The following is a 19,200-nucleotide window of genomic DNA, read 5'->3' as shown; positions in this document are numbered from 1 at the left end:
CACAACGCAGAACAAAATCACAATTCCTTTTCGCTCTATATAATCGAAGCGCGCAGAGATACAGCCCCAGCACCCAGTCTCGAGAAGTACAAGGTATGGAAGATTAACGGTGTCTTATTGCCCGTTTGTATGAGGCTTAAAATCAGGAAAGAGCAGGATTTGGCAGACATTCCTTATTAGTATATATTCATATACAAGATATACAAGTACATGTTGTAGACTCAAGATATGCGTCTGTTTCTTTAATCAATTTATAAGGCTCTTGCATGTGGTTGTATTATCATGCTGTGCATTTTACTGCAACTACTATACTGTCTGTAATTGTTTTGCTTATAATATTTTTTTTTTTACTATTTTGACAATCAACAAAGGTATCAGATTTAAAGATTTGCTTTAAAAGTCCTGAAATTTTTCATTTAAAAAAAACTGAGGATGCCCCCCTAAACGTGGTACAACACACCAATGTGTAGAAAATGGGTGATGGGTCAAGTATAGATAAATAAATCCTGTATGGAGTTGTTTTGAATACATAATCAGTCAAAGATACATTTTGACATAATTAGAAATTGTGAATACATTAGAGATTCTTTTTCATAGGTGTTCAATCTAGGAAAATAAAACACCTATACACTCTACAAACAGTATTGGATGGCATTGGAAGCAACCAGTGTTTAATTTATCCCAGCACTGCTATATGTTGAAAAAAAATTGTGGAAGTCATCGTCAATGAGTCACCACGGTGGTGGGGTGGGTGGGGGTGAGGGGGGTAAAAAGAAGGGAACAAGCCAGACTGCAGAGTATCCTTCCTGTCCACTGCCAGACAATTTGATGGTGCTGAAGCAAGCAGTGTCTGGAAAGAATTTGGAAAGAAAGAAAATAGAAGCAAAGAAAAAAGCATATGTAACCAAGCCTTATTTACCTCTGAAGCCAGAGCTGAGAATGACAGCATGTTGTTTATTTCATGTTTGCATGTATAAACACCATTGTTCACAGATGGAAGTTGGACAGTACTGTGGGTACGACTGATTTAACAAGCCAACAATAAGACACAAGTGATAATAAACAGAATATAACACTTCTACTCTCACCACAACTAATCGCAGAAAATGGCCGCTCAGAACTGAGTCCGGTTCTGTTGGAAGTTTCTTTCTGGTTTTTTTCTTCATGGTCGCCAAGTGCTTGCTAACTGTGGAAACTGTTGGGTTTCTCTTTAATATTGTATGGTCTCTCAACCTTACTGTGTTAAGTTCTATGACATAATGTACAGTATGTTGTGATTTGGCGCTATACAAATAAAATGTAATCAATCTGATGAGTATTTTCATCAGATTTCATCAATTTTTTAAATTAATTGCATTTCTTTTTCATGTCTGTCTTTCCATGTCTGGAGGGGATATTTAGAATTTTGTTACTGCTGACCTCTCACTGTGGGATTAAGGGACACTGGGCCCCTGTGCACAAATGGAAAAAAAAACCTTACATACCCCCCTTACATATTTTGCACGTAGATATTCTACCCAAATTACAAACACAAATAGGGACAAATTAAGCTTTAAGACTCTTTTCTATTGCAGACCCCCACGTTCTTGTATAATTAAAAGGTTTCTCATCACAACAAAGTCCACAAGGATTGCCATGTGGCTCTCTTGCCTATAGTATTATTGTGATTATTATTGGACAGCAGCTTTTCGAAGCTTCCATCAAATACAAAGGCAAGGATATACAATCAAAGCCTTGATAGTAACTTGATCGGAGGAAGAGACCTTTACATACTCGGGATGCACTTCAGTGAACGCTCCAGTAGAGGGCCAAATTGCTCTAGTATTGTCCGGTGAAGAGCTGAACTAAAACATTGCAGTGTTGCATCAGACCTGAGAAAGAAGGTGATGAGGGACAAAAACGAATGGATGAAGACAGGAAACAACCTCAGCATTTTGAGGCCTTCACTGAATAATCACTTAGAGCCAGATTCCTACCCGTCAAACCCCTTCATGATAGCTCATAAATTAGAGTCAGCTTTTCTTCAATACCACAGTCCAGATGAAACTACATGTGACACTGGATATTACAGAAATAATTACATGCACATTTAAACAATTCAATTCAAACGACTAAGGCAATACAGTATACCTTCAAACTGATCCATTTAAGGTGTTTGTTTTTGATGAAACATTAAAGGGAATGGTCTGTAAACTGTTGAGCATCTTTGCTTTGCTAGTCTTTTTAAAATGAAAGATTAGGCCTTGAATTCTGGTACAGGGTTATTTACCCTGTATCAGAAGTGGCAGTGGGGGTGGGTCAGACTGAGAGCTCGCAGGACACAGGACAGCTATCGATCACACACCCCAGTGCATACTGTGCTTTATTGTCTATTTTACTCTAAATGGGACCATAATTTACTAAATGATACAAATCATGTTGTATTGAAGAAGACTTGCAACTAGTGATTGAGACCATAAACTCATCTGGAAAATGTTTACTGCGATATAAATCAAGTGAGAAGAAGAGACGTTTTCTCATAGTGCAATATACAATAATGTATAATTATAAAAAACTATTAATAATGTAGTCAGTGACAAAAACCACAGGCATAATAATTGATTTCAGAAGCACGCGAGAATTAAATTAATGATAACGTTCTCTGGGCAACAAAAGTGCCTGAAATGATGTACAAGTTAATCAGAATATATCTCATCTCTGTGTTCCACTTTGTGGAAAATATTTTTCAAAATGTTTTAATTTAGCCAAGTAGGCAGTGGTCGACCATAGACTACATTATTTTTATATGAGCAAATATCCTGACCTTTTTTTGTCCTGTCATGGTTTTTGTCGCACACTGTTTCCACTTTACAAAGACATTTACCAATGGCACTGGGAGCACAGGAGCGCCACAGCATACTGTGGGCTGAAGTGGAAACTGTTTTCACCTGCTGCCTATGCAGATTGTCATTTTCACAACAACATTTAGATGGCTCAGAGTCAGAAAAACAGATTTTGAATATTGGCCTGAATTGCATTCTAAAGTGGCAGATACCCTGACACATCAAGGCCAGTGTCTTCAGGATCCAGTTCAGACCCTGTTTAATGATCACAGAGATAGCGTTGAAGAGGGAGTAAGTGCAGCACACTCCCAAGAGCATCAGGAGACAGTTAGCCACCTGGTACACCCAGGTGTCCTCATGGTGTTCTCTCTGGCCGCTTACAAAGTCCCCAAAGCCCACTGTGCTGAATGCCACAAAGCAGAAATAGAGGGACTCAAAATAAGTCCAGCCCTCCATGACCGAATAGAGGGAGGCAGCCCCACATGCAACTAGCAGGACAGCAACAAAAAGGATGAGTGTGACTTGGTACACAGATGGTTTACACTCTTCATTTCTGTTACCATCACTGGCTCTGCCCTCTGCTGTGTCGCTTTGTCTGCTTCTCCCTCTGTGGCACCAGCATATCTGGAGGCTCAGTAACATTATGACTCTTTCCAAGAAAAGATTGAAGAAGAGTAGGGTCGCTGAGCAGCCAAGCAACCCATAGAAAACCAGCAAGACCTTCCCTGTCAGAGTGGATGGGGCAGTCATTCCAAATCCTGTGAGAAACATGTTAGGTCAAAGGTCACTTTTTTTGGAAACAGACAATTTCATAACATAACTGTCATTGCACAGAGAATTAGCCATTTGAAATGTGTTTTACTGTTGCACAATGGAATATATTACAAATGAACATATTTGTTATGTATTTGAAGGAGCTGAAAAAATTAACTGTAACTCACGACAGTTTACATTTTCAGGTATGAAGTTAGGAGATTTGAAAAACAGATGCAAAATACATTTTAAAATGAACAATGACATATCTTAGTTGCATGATTATAGGCCTATTTTGATATTTTCTCATATAGATATAGATTCATTTAGTGATTAACAATGCCAAGGTTTGCCAGTCAAATTAAGACTTCACTCCTTTACTATGAAACATACATACAGATACATCTGTTGATGAAAATACAGTATGTAAAGGAAAACACCGTTGCAACAATTCAACTGCAGGAGCAAATACATTCAGTAGGATAATTGCGATCTGATTAAGTTTTGTCCTATGACAAGTTGCAAATATATAGCACCTGGTTCAGGTCAGTGAAGGAGTGTTGTCTCATTTCATAGTAAGACACAAGCATCCAGGGCTGATCCACCCTTTACACAGCTAGATGCTCTAGTATCATTGCTCTAGTGTTTTTGTACAGAATTAACAAATGCAAAATACATTAGTATCAATTTATGAGCTTTAGAGGGGCAGATAGATGGATTTTGTTCTATCCAGATAGGGTCAGGCTAGTTATTTCCACGGCTGCAGTCTTTATGATGAACTATGAGCCACAGACTGTACCGACCACAAAAACATGGGGGATGTAAATTTACAGGAAACTCAAGGAGGCATATCGCTGTTAGCTCCCCTACCCCAGAATAAAAGAAAAAAATAGGCAGAAAAACAACAGGACAGCATGGTTTAATGAGTATTATTTCTAGAAGACATGGTTGTAAAAGCCCATTCAATGTTTTTGACCACAGATTCTGATGCTTCCTCCAAGGTTTCCTGTTCAGCATGTGACGTGACCTTTGTATCAGTAGAGCTGATTAGTTAACTTTATGGTCAGTAGAGCACATAAAGTAATTACCTCACACATAATCGCTGCCGGCTATCCTTCCTTCCTTCCCTCACTGTGTTTGTTTTGACAAGGCTATCTAAAGGGAATGTCTACATTCTAAAAAGTTACTCACTTACCAAGTCAAGTGAGTCATTTCCTTTTCACATTGCACGTTGCACATGTATAACACCCATCCTCTGTTAACTCTTGTGGTTCAAACAAAGATATCACAGATGAAACTATAGGGCCAACCTGGTCATAAAGTCACCTTGATGTCATAGTACATGCTCTGTGAAAAAAAAATTGCTTGGCTTGCAGTTATTTCTAAATAAAGTGAACAAAGAATAGTTAATAGCCAATATTTAAGAAGACTAGACAAATTTCATATCTACATATGGAATGTACTGTTTAAATTCCCAAGACCCTGGTGAGGAGTGAAACAAGAATTCTTCATATTAAGAAATCAAAATTTTGGGTTAAATCATTTTGAAAAATAAATCATCAAAACTAAAGATAATTATAGAATTAGTTGAAATGGAATTGCCCTTTGGGCAATAAAAGGAATAAAAAGGAAATTGTTCCTGGCTGAAATGTTATTACTAACCCTGCCCCCTGTTTCCACAGTGACGGAGATTGCCAACAGATATTGTTGGCAATCTCCGTCATTTGATCCTTGAGGCATATTTGTCCTCTATAGGTACAGGTATAATATTGATTTTGACAGATTGGCTGAAACCCCCCGGTCCTGTTGGCCTCCCCAAATCATTATGGCTTCATATATTCAGTCAAGCTTGGTTAGTAGATTCATGTCTTTGGTCATAAAAGCATCTCTTCTCTTTATCTGCACATGCCGAAACAACTGGCGTCCATTTTTTAATCTGTCTCTATTTGACATTTGTCATGGCATAAAATTCTGTCTGCAGCCGTCAGAATGATGCAGACTGCATTGTATTAGGGGTAATATCTTACACGTCTGTGAAAACTACTGTACTTATCAATATATTTAGCTATCAACATGATTTCACACATCACGCTTAAAAATGAAATTGTGACAAAGACAGGATTCAACTTATCACGCTGGTCATGTTCAGGTATCTGCTATGCCATAATGTACTCGGTGTAATTTGAAGAAAATAACCTAAAAATAACCATGATGCTGTGTAGGAGAATCAGGTTACAAATCTGTTTTTGTTTTGTACCATTCATCTTGACTTACCAATGGTGGAGACTACAGTTCCCACAAAGTAGAATGCACCCGAGATGTCCCACAGGGCTCTGCCTTGTTTTGTCCGGATGCCTGCGGTCCTGGCTTCTTCATAGAGGCTCAACAGATGTTTCAGGTCTTCACAGCTAACTCTATGCTCATGGCTGAAGTCCCTTAACCTATTTTCCCAAAGCTGGTGTGCCTGTAACTCCGCTGGTCTCTCCAAGGAAGAAAATACGGCAGCACCAGCCAGCATGTAAAGAGCAATGAGCACACCAAGCAGATAGAAAAGACTAGTTTCCCTGCTAGGGATGAGGGACGGTGGGCAGCACACGGAATCTTTCTTCATTGTCTCTTGTGTACCCTAAAACAATTTACTGTGCTAAGCCACAGCAACAAAGCAAATAATATTTGCTTAGTTGTTTGATACCATCAGTATACAGATGTTAGGAGAGACCAGTCAGTAGTCCAGCGAGTTCTTCTCAATATTAAGTCAATCTATGCGATTCTATTATAATCTCAAATTTACACTATTTTCAAAACGACATTTCCACATCAGAAACTGTGCAGGTAACTGTTGCTCCTGAGTCTGCAAGCGGCTTTAACAGTGGCTTTAATGATCTGTGCATGGTGACTGCTTATCGCCAACTCAATAATCCATCTTTACCCTCCGTTTATGACGCGCTGCAAAGATACACAAATACATGCACTCCTGTTCTTAGTCTTCTTCAGATGAAGTGACTATCAAGCAGACAATATGTGTGTCTACTGCCTTAGTTTGTTTCAATGATACTGATCCTTTTTTCTTTCAGGTCCACCCTTACAATTACTGTGTCAAGTTACTACATCTTATCTGGAGAGAATTGTGTCATTTGTTTAGGACGTGCTTATGAGCAAAAACTCGAGGCTTTAAGGGGATCAAATTGTATATCTGGTGACTAAAACCTGAATAGGCCTAACTGTATACCCAGTGACACAACAAAAAGGATTGAGTTTGCATTTTAGTTTTGAGCAAATCTCTCTGGCAGAGCTGAAAATAATAATAAAAAAAAGATGAATGTCTATGAAATGTCTATAAATATTTTCACACACAATTAAACCATGTGGAACTGAGCTCAAGAATTGGGAGTTGCTTATTCATCCATGTCCCGGTGGAATTGGCTGCAAGAATCGACTAAAATTAAAATCGGTGGGCGAAAATAAAATATGAGCCAAGTTAAAACAAAGGTCAGCTGTGACGTTAGTGTAGATATTTTTAATATTTGTCTCCTTCCTTTTTCCTGTCCCTTGATCATTCACGATTCCAGAAAGTAATCTATCACTCCCACACAGTTTCATACTTGGAGGTTTAGATGTAGCAGTGGTCAGTAAGTAAGGGGGTTAAAAGACATGAATAAATAAAGCCCATTGTCTATCCTTCCTTACAGAGGAGAAAGAGGGCCACCCACTCTGAGATTACAGTTTGCAATAAGTGAATTTCTGTTTGCCGTGCCTTTCAGTAAATAAACTATTTATGCATTTCTTGAACTGCACTGCAACTTTTATCACCAGTCGTATTCTACTTTAACATGTTTTCATTTTCTCTTTTTAATTATTGTATTTTAATGCGATTTAATGTGTTTCTTCCTGTTTCTTCCATAATGTTTTATGTAAAGCACTTTGAATTGCCTTGCTGTTGGAATGTGCTATAAAGCTTGCCTAATATAATTATCACCAAGAGTGCTAATCCAAGGGTTTGAGTGTCAAATCCAGACTGTAAAAATGGACGTAGTCACGGTCTGGAAAACGAACACAATGCTGAAGTGCCTGAAGCCTGTTTTATCTGGAATGACAAGCAGAGGGCGACTCCACTGGTAGCAAACATAAGTTTGTTTCTGTAGAATGAGAAGACTTTGAGAGATATAACACAATAGGTTTGATTTCTTTTTTTATTTAAAACATGAATTTAATTAATAGACACCGTAGCACAGTTTTTGCTGCTTCTGTAGTCAGTATCAAATAGCTTAAAATAATATTATTTATATACTTAAGAAACACTGTATGACAGAGAAATATAAAAAGTATTTTACTGTACTCCTTCACATGAAAAATGTCATTTTTTTTAATAGAGCAAAAGAGATTAAAGGCACCACAGTGGAAGCTTTGGTTGATGATATACTTAACACAATTATACCCGATATTTTTGATAAACTACCTAAATTATTAGCTTTATTAATAATGACATGATAAATCATCTCATTTACATGTAAACACACAATTATATGGTGGAGGTTCAAGCAATTGCCAACTAGTATGTAAGAATCAAACAAGCATAAAGCTACTGACTAACTAAAGACAAACTATTGAAAAATACCAGTTAAGCTCAAGTGAAAATGAAATGACACGTTAAGATTCTTACACACTGCCGCAACAACTTAACCTTCATTTTTCAGAATAGAAGAATATCAAGAGGTGAATGCAGTTGGGAAAACAGAAAATAAACCATGACACTCTTGCACACAGACCAGATGCACAAATGTGACAAATGAAAATAGAGCCAAATGATGAGTTATCAGTGAGTAATAAGTAACATGATGTTGTTTTTCTAGTTATTGTCAAGCCTGGACACAAATTGGCAAGTGTTGACTTAAAGATGATAACATCTGGAAATAATGTAATGGACTGACAAAAGAGATGTGTCATGGTTGAAATCAGTGAACACTTTAAATCCATCAAAGAAGTAGGCCTTGCCAGGGATTAGTAAAGGGGAGTTGCAGCGATCTGTTGTGTTCAGGATGTAAGGCGACGGCAGAGCTTTAACAGTGGCATTTACTCCATGGATTTTCAGCACACCGGTGAACACGATGCTGCGCAGAGACGCGCTTTCCACAGTCCCGATTTTCACTAAAGAGGGACAACAAACAAAAAACCTTTTGTTTAACAAAGCCACATGCTTTCAAAAACAGTATTTGCTTCCAAACTTCAGAAAAAAATCTAAAATTTAAACTGAAAACCTACTTTCTTCACAAAGATATGTTTTATTCAAGTTGTTCACTGACTGAAATCTGGATTCTGAAAAAGAATACAAACATATTACTGATAGGATGGAGAAACTGAAATATTAAAAGTTAAAATGGCAAAGATCAAGAACTATTCTATGAGACTGTCCAAAAAGAACCTGACCTATATTCATCTTGGCCTGATCCTGTCCTGGTTGGTGTGCAGGACGTAGCTTGCCGGCACAGCACGACCACAGAGAGGTGTCATAGTAGAGGTGGCCACAGCATCTCAATCCTTTCTTTTTAGAGTAGAGCAACTCCTCGTCCTCACTTGAGCAGCAAACATTCTGGTTCTAAAGCAGAAATAGTATTATGAACAATATGAAAGTCACATTAATGATCAATGGCAAGTTTGATAACAAGTTTAATGAGGCTGACATCAGTGTATTTGTCCATGACATACAGTACAAGATGTACAGTACATAAAGACACAGTTATGGGTAGAAGTGCTGTGATTTGTTTACCAAATCAGATGGTTGAGTTTTGGCGTATTAAGACTTTACATATACAGTAAATGGTTGTCTTAACGCCATTATCAACCTATCTTTATAAAAAAGACTTCAAGACGCTTGCTACATTTAACCTTGCAAAAACACATGGCAGTACATCTTGCAGAGAGAAACCCACAAGCACTGTCCTCATGGTGAGGCAGCCCACTTGGCACATCTTTCACAACTCTGAACAAAAAGTTACCCTTGGATGCATTGTTGATTGGTTGGCTAGCTAACATGTTACACCATGGAAATTTGGGGTTCTTTTGTTACTTTGGACTGAGCTTGGCTTGCAGCTACTCCCCACGTTCAACCTGCGCTTACAGAAGCCAAATGTATTCTAGCCTTATGAGACAGGCACAGATTTCCCCAGAACCCAATGATTAAAATGCTTTCAAGAAACATTTAAGGCCATGAATATGTCTTTTACGTGACACAAGCAATAGAGTGCAGCATGAGAACTATAATTATCATCTTTATTATTATTATTAATTAAAACATACCTGTGGCGTTTGCAGAATGGATCCACAGCATTGCGCCTCTAGCCAATGCTTGCCTAAGGATGACAGGTTGTACAGTGTCCGTGCACAGCACTTCATCTGTGGGTCTTTGATGTTGTAGGTGTGAATCCCACAGCAATGACCATTTTCTACTTTAGGATGTCTGGATGGAGGAAGAGAGCGTATAATTAATAGCAGATCAGAGGAGTTAGATAAGGTTATTATTGTGAATTCCCCAAATTCAAGACTTTTATTGTGATCAAGGATCAGGGATCTTTTTGTAAATGTCAATGAGTTTGCCATATTGAACTGAACATGTAAATACCTCAGTACAAGTTAACATGGAGCTTTGGTTTGTCTGGATAAAATTTGGGGTTTATGATGTATGTGAATTACCTCTAAAAAAAACAACGTACTCAGGATCTTGATAGTTAATCACTGCTTTATGTTCAAGAGAGGAGTGTGTATACAATAAAGCTATATGAATTCATGACATTCAAAGCTGGGTGAGTTTGAATGGGCTTTTTCTGGATGTCAGATTAGAAGACAACTTCTTTAATAGTGTGTACACAGGCTGCTAGATGGTTGAATTTCTTTCTCAAGCTAATCACTAGCCTTGTCTTATACCTCTTTCAAACAAAATGACCGTGTAGACCCGCGTTTAATCGGCAATTGGCCTCTTTCACACTGCGAGCGGACCAGGGTCTGATGATCGTGTAGTGACAGGTGGCGGCCATAGGTGGTGGTAGAGAGCGGCGCGCGTCGTTAAACAAAGAAGAGAGAAGAGTGTAGCAAACAACAGCATGGTCGCCAGTGAGCCGGTGGTCAACGTTACCTTAGATCTTGTACTTGTCACTCTTTCAAAGTTTACAAACTCAGCGCAGAGTTACGAGCCGAGTCTGGTCCTTTAAGCAAGTGGCACTATGGGGTTTGAAGTGTGTGTATGAGAGAAGAAGAAGAAGGTTGGTGCTGCACTATGAGTTTGTGTACGTAGCTGCAGCCACAAGGAGAAGAGGCTCCGCACATCGTCCATGTGAGCGACAGTTTAAAGAGGCTCCGGCTTTAGTTTCTGCCCTAAGGTGCTGGCCACGCAGCCTGGAGTGTGTATGGGATTGACGACAGCCGTTGGGAATCATCCAATTCAACCAATTCAGGACCACTTACAAAACATAAACTGTAACTACCCCCTTTGAACTCGACAGAGGGAATCTGCTCAGTCTGCACAAATTAAATCCATGATGGTCTAAAAGCACTAGCAAACAACCACATACCTCGGCTAGAAAATAAAACACAGACATTCCATGGCAGAGACAGCCCTGGCTGTGGTCTAATGTTCCCACGTATGAAACAAGACATACACAGGATCAGTCTAGCTGCTGGTATTTGAGACCTATGAAATCAGCTACAGAGAATTTTTCCTTGCTACTCCTGTCTGGGTTTTTCACATTTTAAGACACGACAAAATGATTAGCTATTTCCCAAACACCCTACCCCCTTAACTATGGAAAACACATTGTTAAGGGGTTACAGAAAAGACATTGCAGCATACCAAGCAGATTTTTTTTGTGCTTCTGTCTCAATGAATCCGGTGAATATTCTCACAGACAAGGGTAACCATGCAGTGCACATGCAGACATAATCACCTGTGTCCATTGCAGCAGATCTCAGAGTGAGGCCGGTACGTTTCTGTCCCACAGCAGTGTTGTCCAGGTGAGCCATGAAACTGTGAACAACATGTAGTCCCTTTAGCTGGGTTGAAAGGAAAACTGATCTCTGAACATTCCTCGCCATCTTCTCTGTCCTTGTACAAGGTGTTATTACAACAGAGAACTCTACGTTGTGCCAAGCCATATGCCGACTGTCCGCAGCACTTGGAGAATGAGAGAAAATACAGCAATAAGTGTGCAGCATATACAATAAGGCACAGGCATACACAGAGGTACATATGGGAACATATATATGTATATATAGATACAAAGATTTTGACAAAAATATTAATAAGAATGTTGGTCAAAAACCAAAACATTTTGCATAGTATAATTTCTTTAAATAAATGTGTATAATCTGATTAAGTCTTACCAGAGCATTTTTGTGTCGTCCTTTTTGCAAATGCGACTAGCGTTAACAACGCTAACTTTAGCAAAGCTTTCTATCCAGGAAATCCAAAACGCACTCACCAATTATATAAGAGGAGCTGGGTGGAGCTCCGAGCTCTACAGACAAGGCTGCACCAAAGCAGCAGTTTTTTGGTTTTTTTTACAGTAACAACTGGGATGTACCTCTTTTAGTTCTCATACTTATAAAGAATCATCTTTTAATTATATTAAAGAAATGTGCTGTATTCTTTCCCCACAAGGCACATCATGACATATATAAACATACACAGGAGGATGCTGCCCTCAAGTTTTGTCTTTTTATCTTTCTTACAAGTTCAACTATTTCGGAGAAGGAAGGGCTGAAGCGAACTGGGGAAAGTGTGGTTTGAGTTTTCCCAGGCAGAGGACAAAAAATGTCATCAGGAAATTACTTGATCTAGCCAAGGCTTCCACTCAGATAGGCAGCCATCGCAGCAGACATGTGTACGTGGGTTATACACTGTGGGGGTGGCATCACATGGACCTAAAGAAAAGGGTGTAGGGGTTGGGAGGGGGGATACCAGAAAGAGCAGTTCATGTAAAACAAAGAGTAGAGTGTTTATGTGCTTGGCAAAGTGTGTTGGAATGATTTATACGTGACAAGGATGACTCACAAAGGATGGGTCTGAGAAAGAGAATACAATTTCTCATACTTCCCTGCCTGGATAGCTGCACATGTCATTTAGGGTGTTCAAAGTATTATTTTAGAAGATATTTCTGTCTTAGATGCACTCAAGTGAAGTGAGAACCTGTCCTCTAATCTTTTAAATTTATGTGTATTTTCCTTTTGTCTGAAATGCTTCAATCAGATCGACTGGAAAAATAACTGAACTGAGAAAAGCGAAAGTAAAAGTAATTACCCAGTCTGTCATCTCAGCAGATGATTTGTCTGTATCCGACAGAGGAATTTGCCTGGGTTAGTTTCCAACCGTGCCCTTTCTTTCAAATATTGTGTTGCCAAGCTTCACCGGATGGAAAATTTTAGTTTATAACAAGACATTATTCATTGTCGGAAAACTTCTCTGACCTCACTGCATATATATGCAGTATATTCCCTCCCTGTATTTCAAAAGCTGAGAGCCTGAAGAGGTGGAAGCTGGTGTGTTCGAACAGTAGTGTCTCCTTCCTGTATGTGGTCTCCTGTCCACCCCATTGTGTGTGTAGAGCCCCTTTCACACTGGCCAAAAAAACCCCAGTTTAAACCCGCCAACACCCGGCGTGTTCTGCAGGGTGAAAACGTTTAATCGGCATTCAGCCCCGGGTCAAATGACTCAGCAACAATAGACCCGGGTAATAATCGGCTTCACCTCCGATCGGCACTGATGTGAACATCACATCCGGGTGAACGCGCTAATTTGCGCGATGACAGAGGCGATGAAGGCTCGACTACTCTGTCGGTGACTGCTGTCACCTCACCAGCTGTAGTAAAGACCTCTCGCATGTAGCTAGCTGCTGAGCCTAGCTCTGGCTCGTTGGTGGTAACAACTGACACAATCCAGATCATCGATGAGGTTCAGATCGGGGCACTATATTTCAACCGTTCGGCGGACACGCACGGCCTCATCGGGCGGTCTGTCATTACACAGTGGCCATAAACTGTCGCTCACATGGACGATGTGTGGAGCCTGTTCTCCTTGTGGCTGCAGCTGCGTACACAACCACGGCGCCAACCTTCTTCTTCTCTCATACACACACACACTTCAAAACCCATATGGCCACCTGGGTGAAACAAAACACACCCATGGTCGTACCTGAGTTGCAGCACCAATGGCTCATTGTCTGGTTTCTCTCACAACAGTGACGTTCCTCTGGGTTGTAACACAATGATCCACAGAGACTTGTGTCCGGCTCAGTGCTGTGGATGTGCAAAGATAAGCAACAATAAACACAACAGCCATCCACATTGCATCACATGAACACTATCACTATCAAGACAAATCATGGTCACACTATTCTTTGTACAGCACACTAAAACGCATATCTAGACATTCCTGCCAATGATAGAATGATAGTCTCTATTTGGTTTTCTGGTTAGGAATAATATGTGTAGCAGATTTGAATCTCACATGCACTTTATTTCATACGTCTAACAGTACATTTGAAACAGATTATGGGTAAGACCTGAGCTCTTTGTGTCTGACACTAAGTCAAATTGAACATAAATTAGTTTGGGAAGCAACCGAGTACTAAAAACAATAACAACATGAACACTGGGTCATAACAATTCTTTGTAACAGGGTAGGTTTGGGCAAATGATATAGCGATACTACATTAGTTACATGATTTTTTAACTGTGAATAATGGAATAAATGGAATAATGTGAATAAAATTGTGTTGGTCCCCGTCAGTGTGACTCTGAGGTTAAAAATGTTGGTTGACTTACCAGTAGGGCCGAGGTGCAGGTGACTAAAAAAGAACAAAAATGTAAATATCTCAAAGGGAAATTCATCACGTTCCTCCCTGTCTTACTCTTCACGGACCAATTCAAAGCAAACCGACACAACTCTATCTCTAGTCAACCAAACAATGTTAGCAAAAAAAATCCAATAGTATGAATTTTACTGCAGTACTGTTGTAGTGGACTGGTTATTGTTTTTTTTGTCCAGCCCTTGTTCACAATACTGCATTGCAGACCACCGAAATGAAGAGGGAATGGTAGATATATGTTTGAGGTGATTGAGATGGTGCATGGAAATTCTGGGCAGCTTCAGCACCGCTGATTAGTTGCTGTCGCTCATATCAGTGACGTCAATGACATGAGATGAAGATGGGAGTTTGTTTCTTACCTTTGGCCGCCCACCTGTGGACACCAAACAGAAAATATTTTGAGTGCCTGTGGTAATGATATGAAAACCCCACCATGCTCCAGCAAAAAGACAAAACTGTTGACCGTTTTTGCCAGGGACTCATCCTTCAGTCATTTGCCTCCACTGCTCTTTGAAAAATAAACAAAAACAAGTTCAGAGCACTCAGTGACCAACCTGGATCATTTTGGCAGAAGGTGGAATTGATGCCTTGTACGGTAAGAACTCCATTAATCATAAAGCAGCACTCAGTCGCAGTGTCATACTGGTCATGACCACTGCAGCACCGGTGGCGACTGGATGTCCTGTTCAGGATGTTTTTGTCGTGAATCGGACCACAACACAGCTGCCTTTCCACATCAAAAGTCACTGTGGAAGAGAGTAGAATGAAATCACGGTTTCCTCAGCCACAACATAGCTGTCATTATATCTGTTATCATATTGTATCTTATCCATGGTGACTTATTTGAAATGCTGCTTTGTTTCACTGAAATGTAAAAGCTTGATTTAGGATTTTTGTTTCGTGTTGCACTTCTACTCACCTTTACCACAAAACTTCGGTTGCAGGATCTGAGCTGTAAGGGCAAAGATCAAGTCAACACGCAGGTACCTGTTGCATGATTTCCATGAGGATGGCAGATGTGTGAAGGCCCCCACACGCTGTGCTATTTCCGTGTCTCAGGGGAAAATTGACAATCATGAAAGGAGTGGTGAAAGTTTTGGTTGTGTTGCAATTAATACCAAACACAATACAGCATGAAATAAATACACCAGCCAGTGCACATGCAAATACTACACCAGATTTAAGTAAACCTGGAAATGGTTGTGTGAGTAACCCATTGCAAAATCTGACATGCCTCAGGACTAATACAAATTGCAATTATATTTCTATTAGATCTCACCTGAATACTCTTCACAGCATTTTGATTGAATGAGTTGTATCTGGAGAACGTCAGTCACACCGCAGCAGCAATGAGTCATGGTGTCATACTGGTCATGACCACAGCACTTGTGGCGTTTGGATGTCCTCGTCAGGATCATCTTGTCATGAATCTTTCCACAACACAGTTGCTCCTCCTCATCAAAAGCCCCTGTGATCAAGATGATAAATAACTTTTTTCCCTCAGATTTAACTCATACGATAAGCTGCTGCAGACCACAAGTGTCTGAGTAGGATAGAATAAAACATATCTTGTGGTAAAACAGCGGCAACATTTGCAGAAACAAGTCAGGAATACCTAACATGTTGTGCGCATTTGTATTTTGTGATGAGACAAATGGCACGGGTTCCATTCTCTTTAGCTATATAGAGTTTAATACTCTGTAAACAAACACCCAAATCATGTGCGTCTGGCTATACTGTCCAGTGATAATAATAAAAAATCATGGACACTTGCCAATCAGAAAATATTATTTTTATTGTGAGTATAAAAATTACAGTAATGAAACCCAGAAAAGTGTGTATTTTATGTAGATTTGATACCGTTTGTATGGCTCTACTCACTTGTACCACAACATTGGGCCATTGGCACAGGCTTGGCTGCGACGGTTGACTGACAGCATATTTCATTGAGTGGGTTGTAAGCCTGCAGTCCGCAGCAAGCGGACACCTTTTCACTTAGACCCACTGAAACAGTAGCTGTCAAAACAGAGATCAGGTAAAGATACAGAACCATGGCTACTGCTGAAAATGCTGTGTGTTACAGTCAGTGCCTCAGTCACTTCTGGGAGGTTCCAGAGAGAGACAGAGTCATTGATACCAACAACAAAAGTATTCATTTCAAAAAACGCTGATTATCCAATCATGTGGAAGCGGTGGAAAATCCTGCAGATACATCAAACATCACAATGAGAAGAAAATGTGATTTCAATTACTGTTTTTTTCTTGGCACTGTCACCAAGCGCTTGGTCACTGTGGGAACTGTTGGCTTCCTCTGTCATATTTTGTAGTCTTGACCTCACTTTGAGATAATGTATGTTGTGATTTGGCGCTATACTATAAAAATTTAATTGAATTCATGAATTAATGTTAGAAGACTGTGTATTTCTCACTGACATTGAGGAATACTGACCACACACACATAGCGCTTGAAACATCTTCTGTTATTAGTGCTATTAGGGGCTTTTATTTATTACCTGTTTTGAAACTTCAAAAAAACAACATCCCATTTCTATTCTGGTTCCACACAAATGTGTGTTCATTACCTGTTAATGTTCCTCCATGTCTTTCTTTACAACAAGTGGCTAGAGTGAGGTTGAACGGCTCTTTCCCACAACATGACAGTCCTGCCCCTGGGTGAAGTCGGTTCTCACAGCACACAGCCTCGTCGATGTCATACACTATTCCCATGCAGGTTTTTCTGAAACACACAGATATTCGGGCTACTACAGTATCACTGACAGTCTTTAGCGTCGCGTAGACGTCATGTGAACACCAGTCATTTTATAGTTAAATGTAGCCTCTTGTGCTTTGTAATACTGCCCTCTGATGGACTTTTGGGAAAATACTCTGGGTGCCTGAAGAGTTCGACAGGTACTCGTATTATACACGGTGTTTGTACAATATTTGCTAAACACACATTTCTCCCGTGCTTGGCTGTGAACATATCACAGAGGGAAAAACTTGAAGCAAAATAATTTAAGTGAGGGTGAAACTGAACCGTGGCATGGTTTCATTAATCACGCGCGCGCACACACACACACACACACACACAAACACACTCACACACACACACACACACACACACACACACACTTATATAAAATAGATAAATCAAATCAAATGTAAAGGGTTTAGTGTAGTATAAATAAAAGCCAACTAATCCAACTAAGCCATACCCCTGACCATAACTTGCCTAGCCATGACCTTCAACCTAAACCCCTAACTTTTTCTCAATTGACTGGTTGTAATTCTCAAAATGGTCCTCAGAGGATGTAGCCTATGTTCAGAAACATACTCAGAGTGTAAGGAAGAGGAACACTCACCTGTGGCCACAGGCCTTCTTAGCAGCTCCACTTGACTCCATGGCATGTCCTTCAACACATTAAAGTTCACGGTTGATTGGTGAAACCTCACAGTTGCCATAAAGCTTCGTCATCCTGGGTGAAATGCAATGACAGAATTGCCACGCAACGTGGAATTGTTCACGATGACCCAAGGTCGTGCACAGCGGGCTCAGCTTCATCAGTGGAGGTCAGGTTTACACGACGTGCACAAACAGCACGGGTTACGGGATCTTTCATCAGCTAGAACAATGGCATTCAAATCTGAGACTGAATCACGAGCGCGCACGTGGGGAAGCGGCGCCGACGCGCCAGGGGACACGCGGAGCCTGTGGCCCCGGTGCGCCACAACATCAAATCCCTCATTCAAGTGAAAAATAAATAACCCCAGTACTTACCCCGCAGAGGTGGAGAGGTGATGCTGCAAATCAGCCACACTGAAAGAGTGTCAGGAAAATAACATTGGATGTTGGTTAAAAACTGCCACAGAAATGTCGTGGGATGTTTGTGGGGAGCCTACCTAGTCCGGGAGCCCAAAGCGGAGACATCGGGGAGAAGCTTCAGGAGCACGCAGCAGCCGCTGAAGTAAGATGAGTCAGTTGGCGAGATGCTTTCCGACAATGTAAGTTAGGCAACACCCAAAGGTTTTCTCAAGTGTCCTTGTCTGGACAGCCACATAAGTAAAAACTGGCTCATCGTACGCCACTCTCCCCTATGTGCTTTTTTTTTTTTAATGAATTGTACAGGAATGCACAGACTGGAGGAGAGGATTGAAAAGTTTTATGTCCTTATTTGTTTTGGCGACTCCAATGGTTTTTAAAATAGTCTCAAAAGTCTATGAGAAAATGAACCTGCTTCTCGCGTGATTTAGTTTGATAGTTTAGGAGGACAATGGGGTTACCTCACATTGCCTCACCCATGTCAAGCACTGTGCCACTGTGTTTTGAAAGGTGTTGTATAAATAAAGTTCAAAATGAATATTCTTATCAATACTCTTGATGTAAATATGACAGACATGCCAAATTGTGAGTGAAAGACACTGTGTGAGAGTCAGAGATCTATAAAGAAAACGTTGGAGAAGGTTCTTCTCTGTGACGAAGGTTCAATTCAGACGATGATTCTCGGTTTTGGCACATGAATACAGCGTTGGGTAAATGTCGAGTGTTTTGGCGACTCCAATGGTTTTAAAAATAGTCTCAAAAGTCTATGAGAAAATGAACCTGCTTCTCGCGTGATTTAGTTTGATAGTTTAGGAGGACAATGGGGTTACCTCACATTGCCTCACCCATGTCAAGCACTGTGCCACTGTGTTTTGAAAGGTGTTGTATAAATAAAGTTCAAAATGAATATTCTTATCAATACTCTTGATGTAAATATGACAGACATGCCAAA

The 19,200-nt window shown here is 40.1% G+C and overlaps 2 protein-coding genes across 3 annotated transcripts; both read right to left on the bottom strand.

The window, feature by feature from the left end:
* Window positions 1-793: 793 nt before the first annotated feature.
* si:ch211-261a10.5 (potassium channel subfamily K member 13) lies at window positions 794-6,409 on the bottom strand. The gene is made up of 2 exons (XM_035622928.2): window positions 5,850-6,409; window positions 794-3,580 (listed from the first exon to the last, which is right to left on the bottom strand). The coding sequence occupies exons 1-2, from the start codon at window positions 6,184-6,186 to the stop codon at window positions 2,736-2,738; spliced, it is 1,182 nt and encodes a 393-aa protein (XP_035478821.2). The 5' UTR covers window positions 6,187-6,409; the 3' UTR covers window positions 794-2,735.
* A 1,357-nt stretch (window positions 6,410-7,766) lies between these two features.
* si:ch211-195m9.3 lies at window positions 7,767-18,480 on the bottom strand. 2 transcript variants are annotated; one of them, XM_035623518.2, is made up of 17 exons: window positions 18,329-18,480; window positions 18,207-18,245; window positions 17,791-17,839; window positions 17,011-17,165; window positions 16,310-16,444; window positions 15,708-15,896; window positions 15,348-15,380; window positions 14,983-15,174; window positions 14,788-14,801; window positions 14,385-14,407; window positions 13,753-13,856; window positions 12,394-12,485; window positions 11,510-11,736; window positions 9,870-10,029; window positions 9,000-9,168; window positions 8,835-8,888; window positions 7,767-8,720 (listed from the first exon to the last, which is right to left on the bottom strand). In XM_035623518.2, the coding sequence occupies exons 1-17, from the start codon at window positions 18,354-18,356 to the stop codon at window positions 8,464-8,466; spliced, it is 1,920 nt and encodes a 639-aa protein (XP_035479411.2). In that variant the 5' UTR covers window positions 18,357-18,480; the 3' UTR covers window positions 7,767-8,463. The 2 variants fall into 2 exon arrangements, with proteins under 2 accessions (XP_035479411.2, XP_047191822.1); XM_047335866.1 differs by having other exon boundaries at window positions 11,510-11,589; window positions 18,329-18,478.
* Window positions 18,481-19,200: the final 720 nt, after the last annotated feature.

Source organism: Scophthalmus maximus, chromosome 11, assembly GCF_022379125.1.
Source record: "Scophthalmus maximus strain ysfricsl-2021 chromosome 11, ASM2237912v1, whole genome shotgun sequence".
Classification (NCBI taxonomy): domain Eukaryota; kingdom Metazoa; phylum Chordata; class Actinopteri; order Pleuronectiformes; family Scophthalmidae; genus Scophthalmus; species Scophthalmus maximus.
Note: the sequence above shows the minus strand (reverse complement) of the source record. Positions and strands in the feature narration are given on the sequence as shown.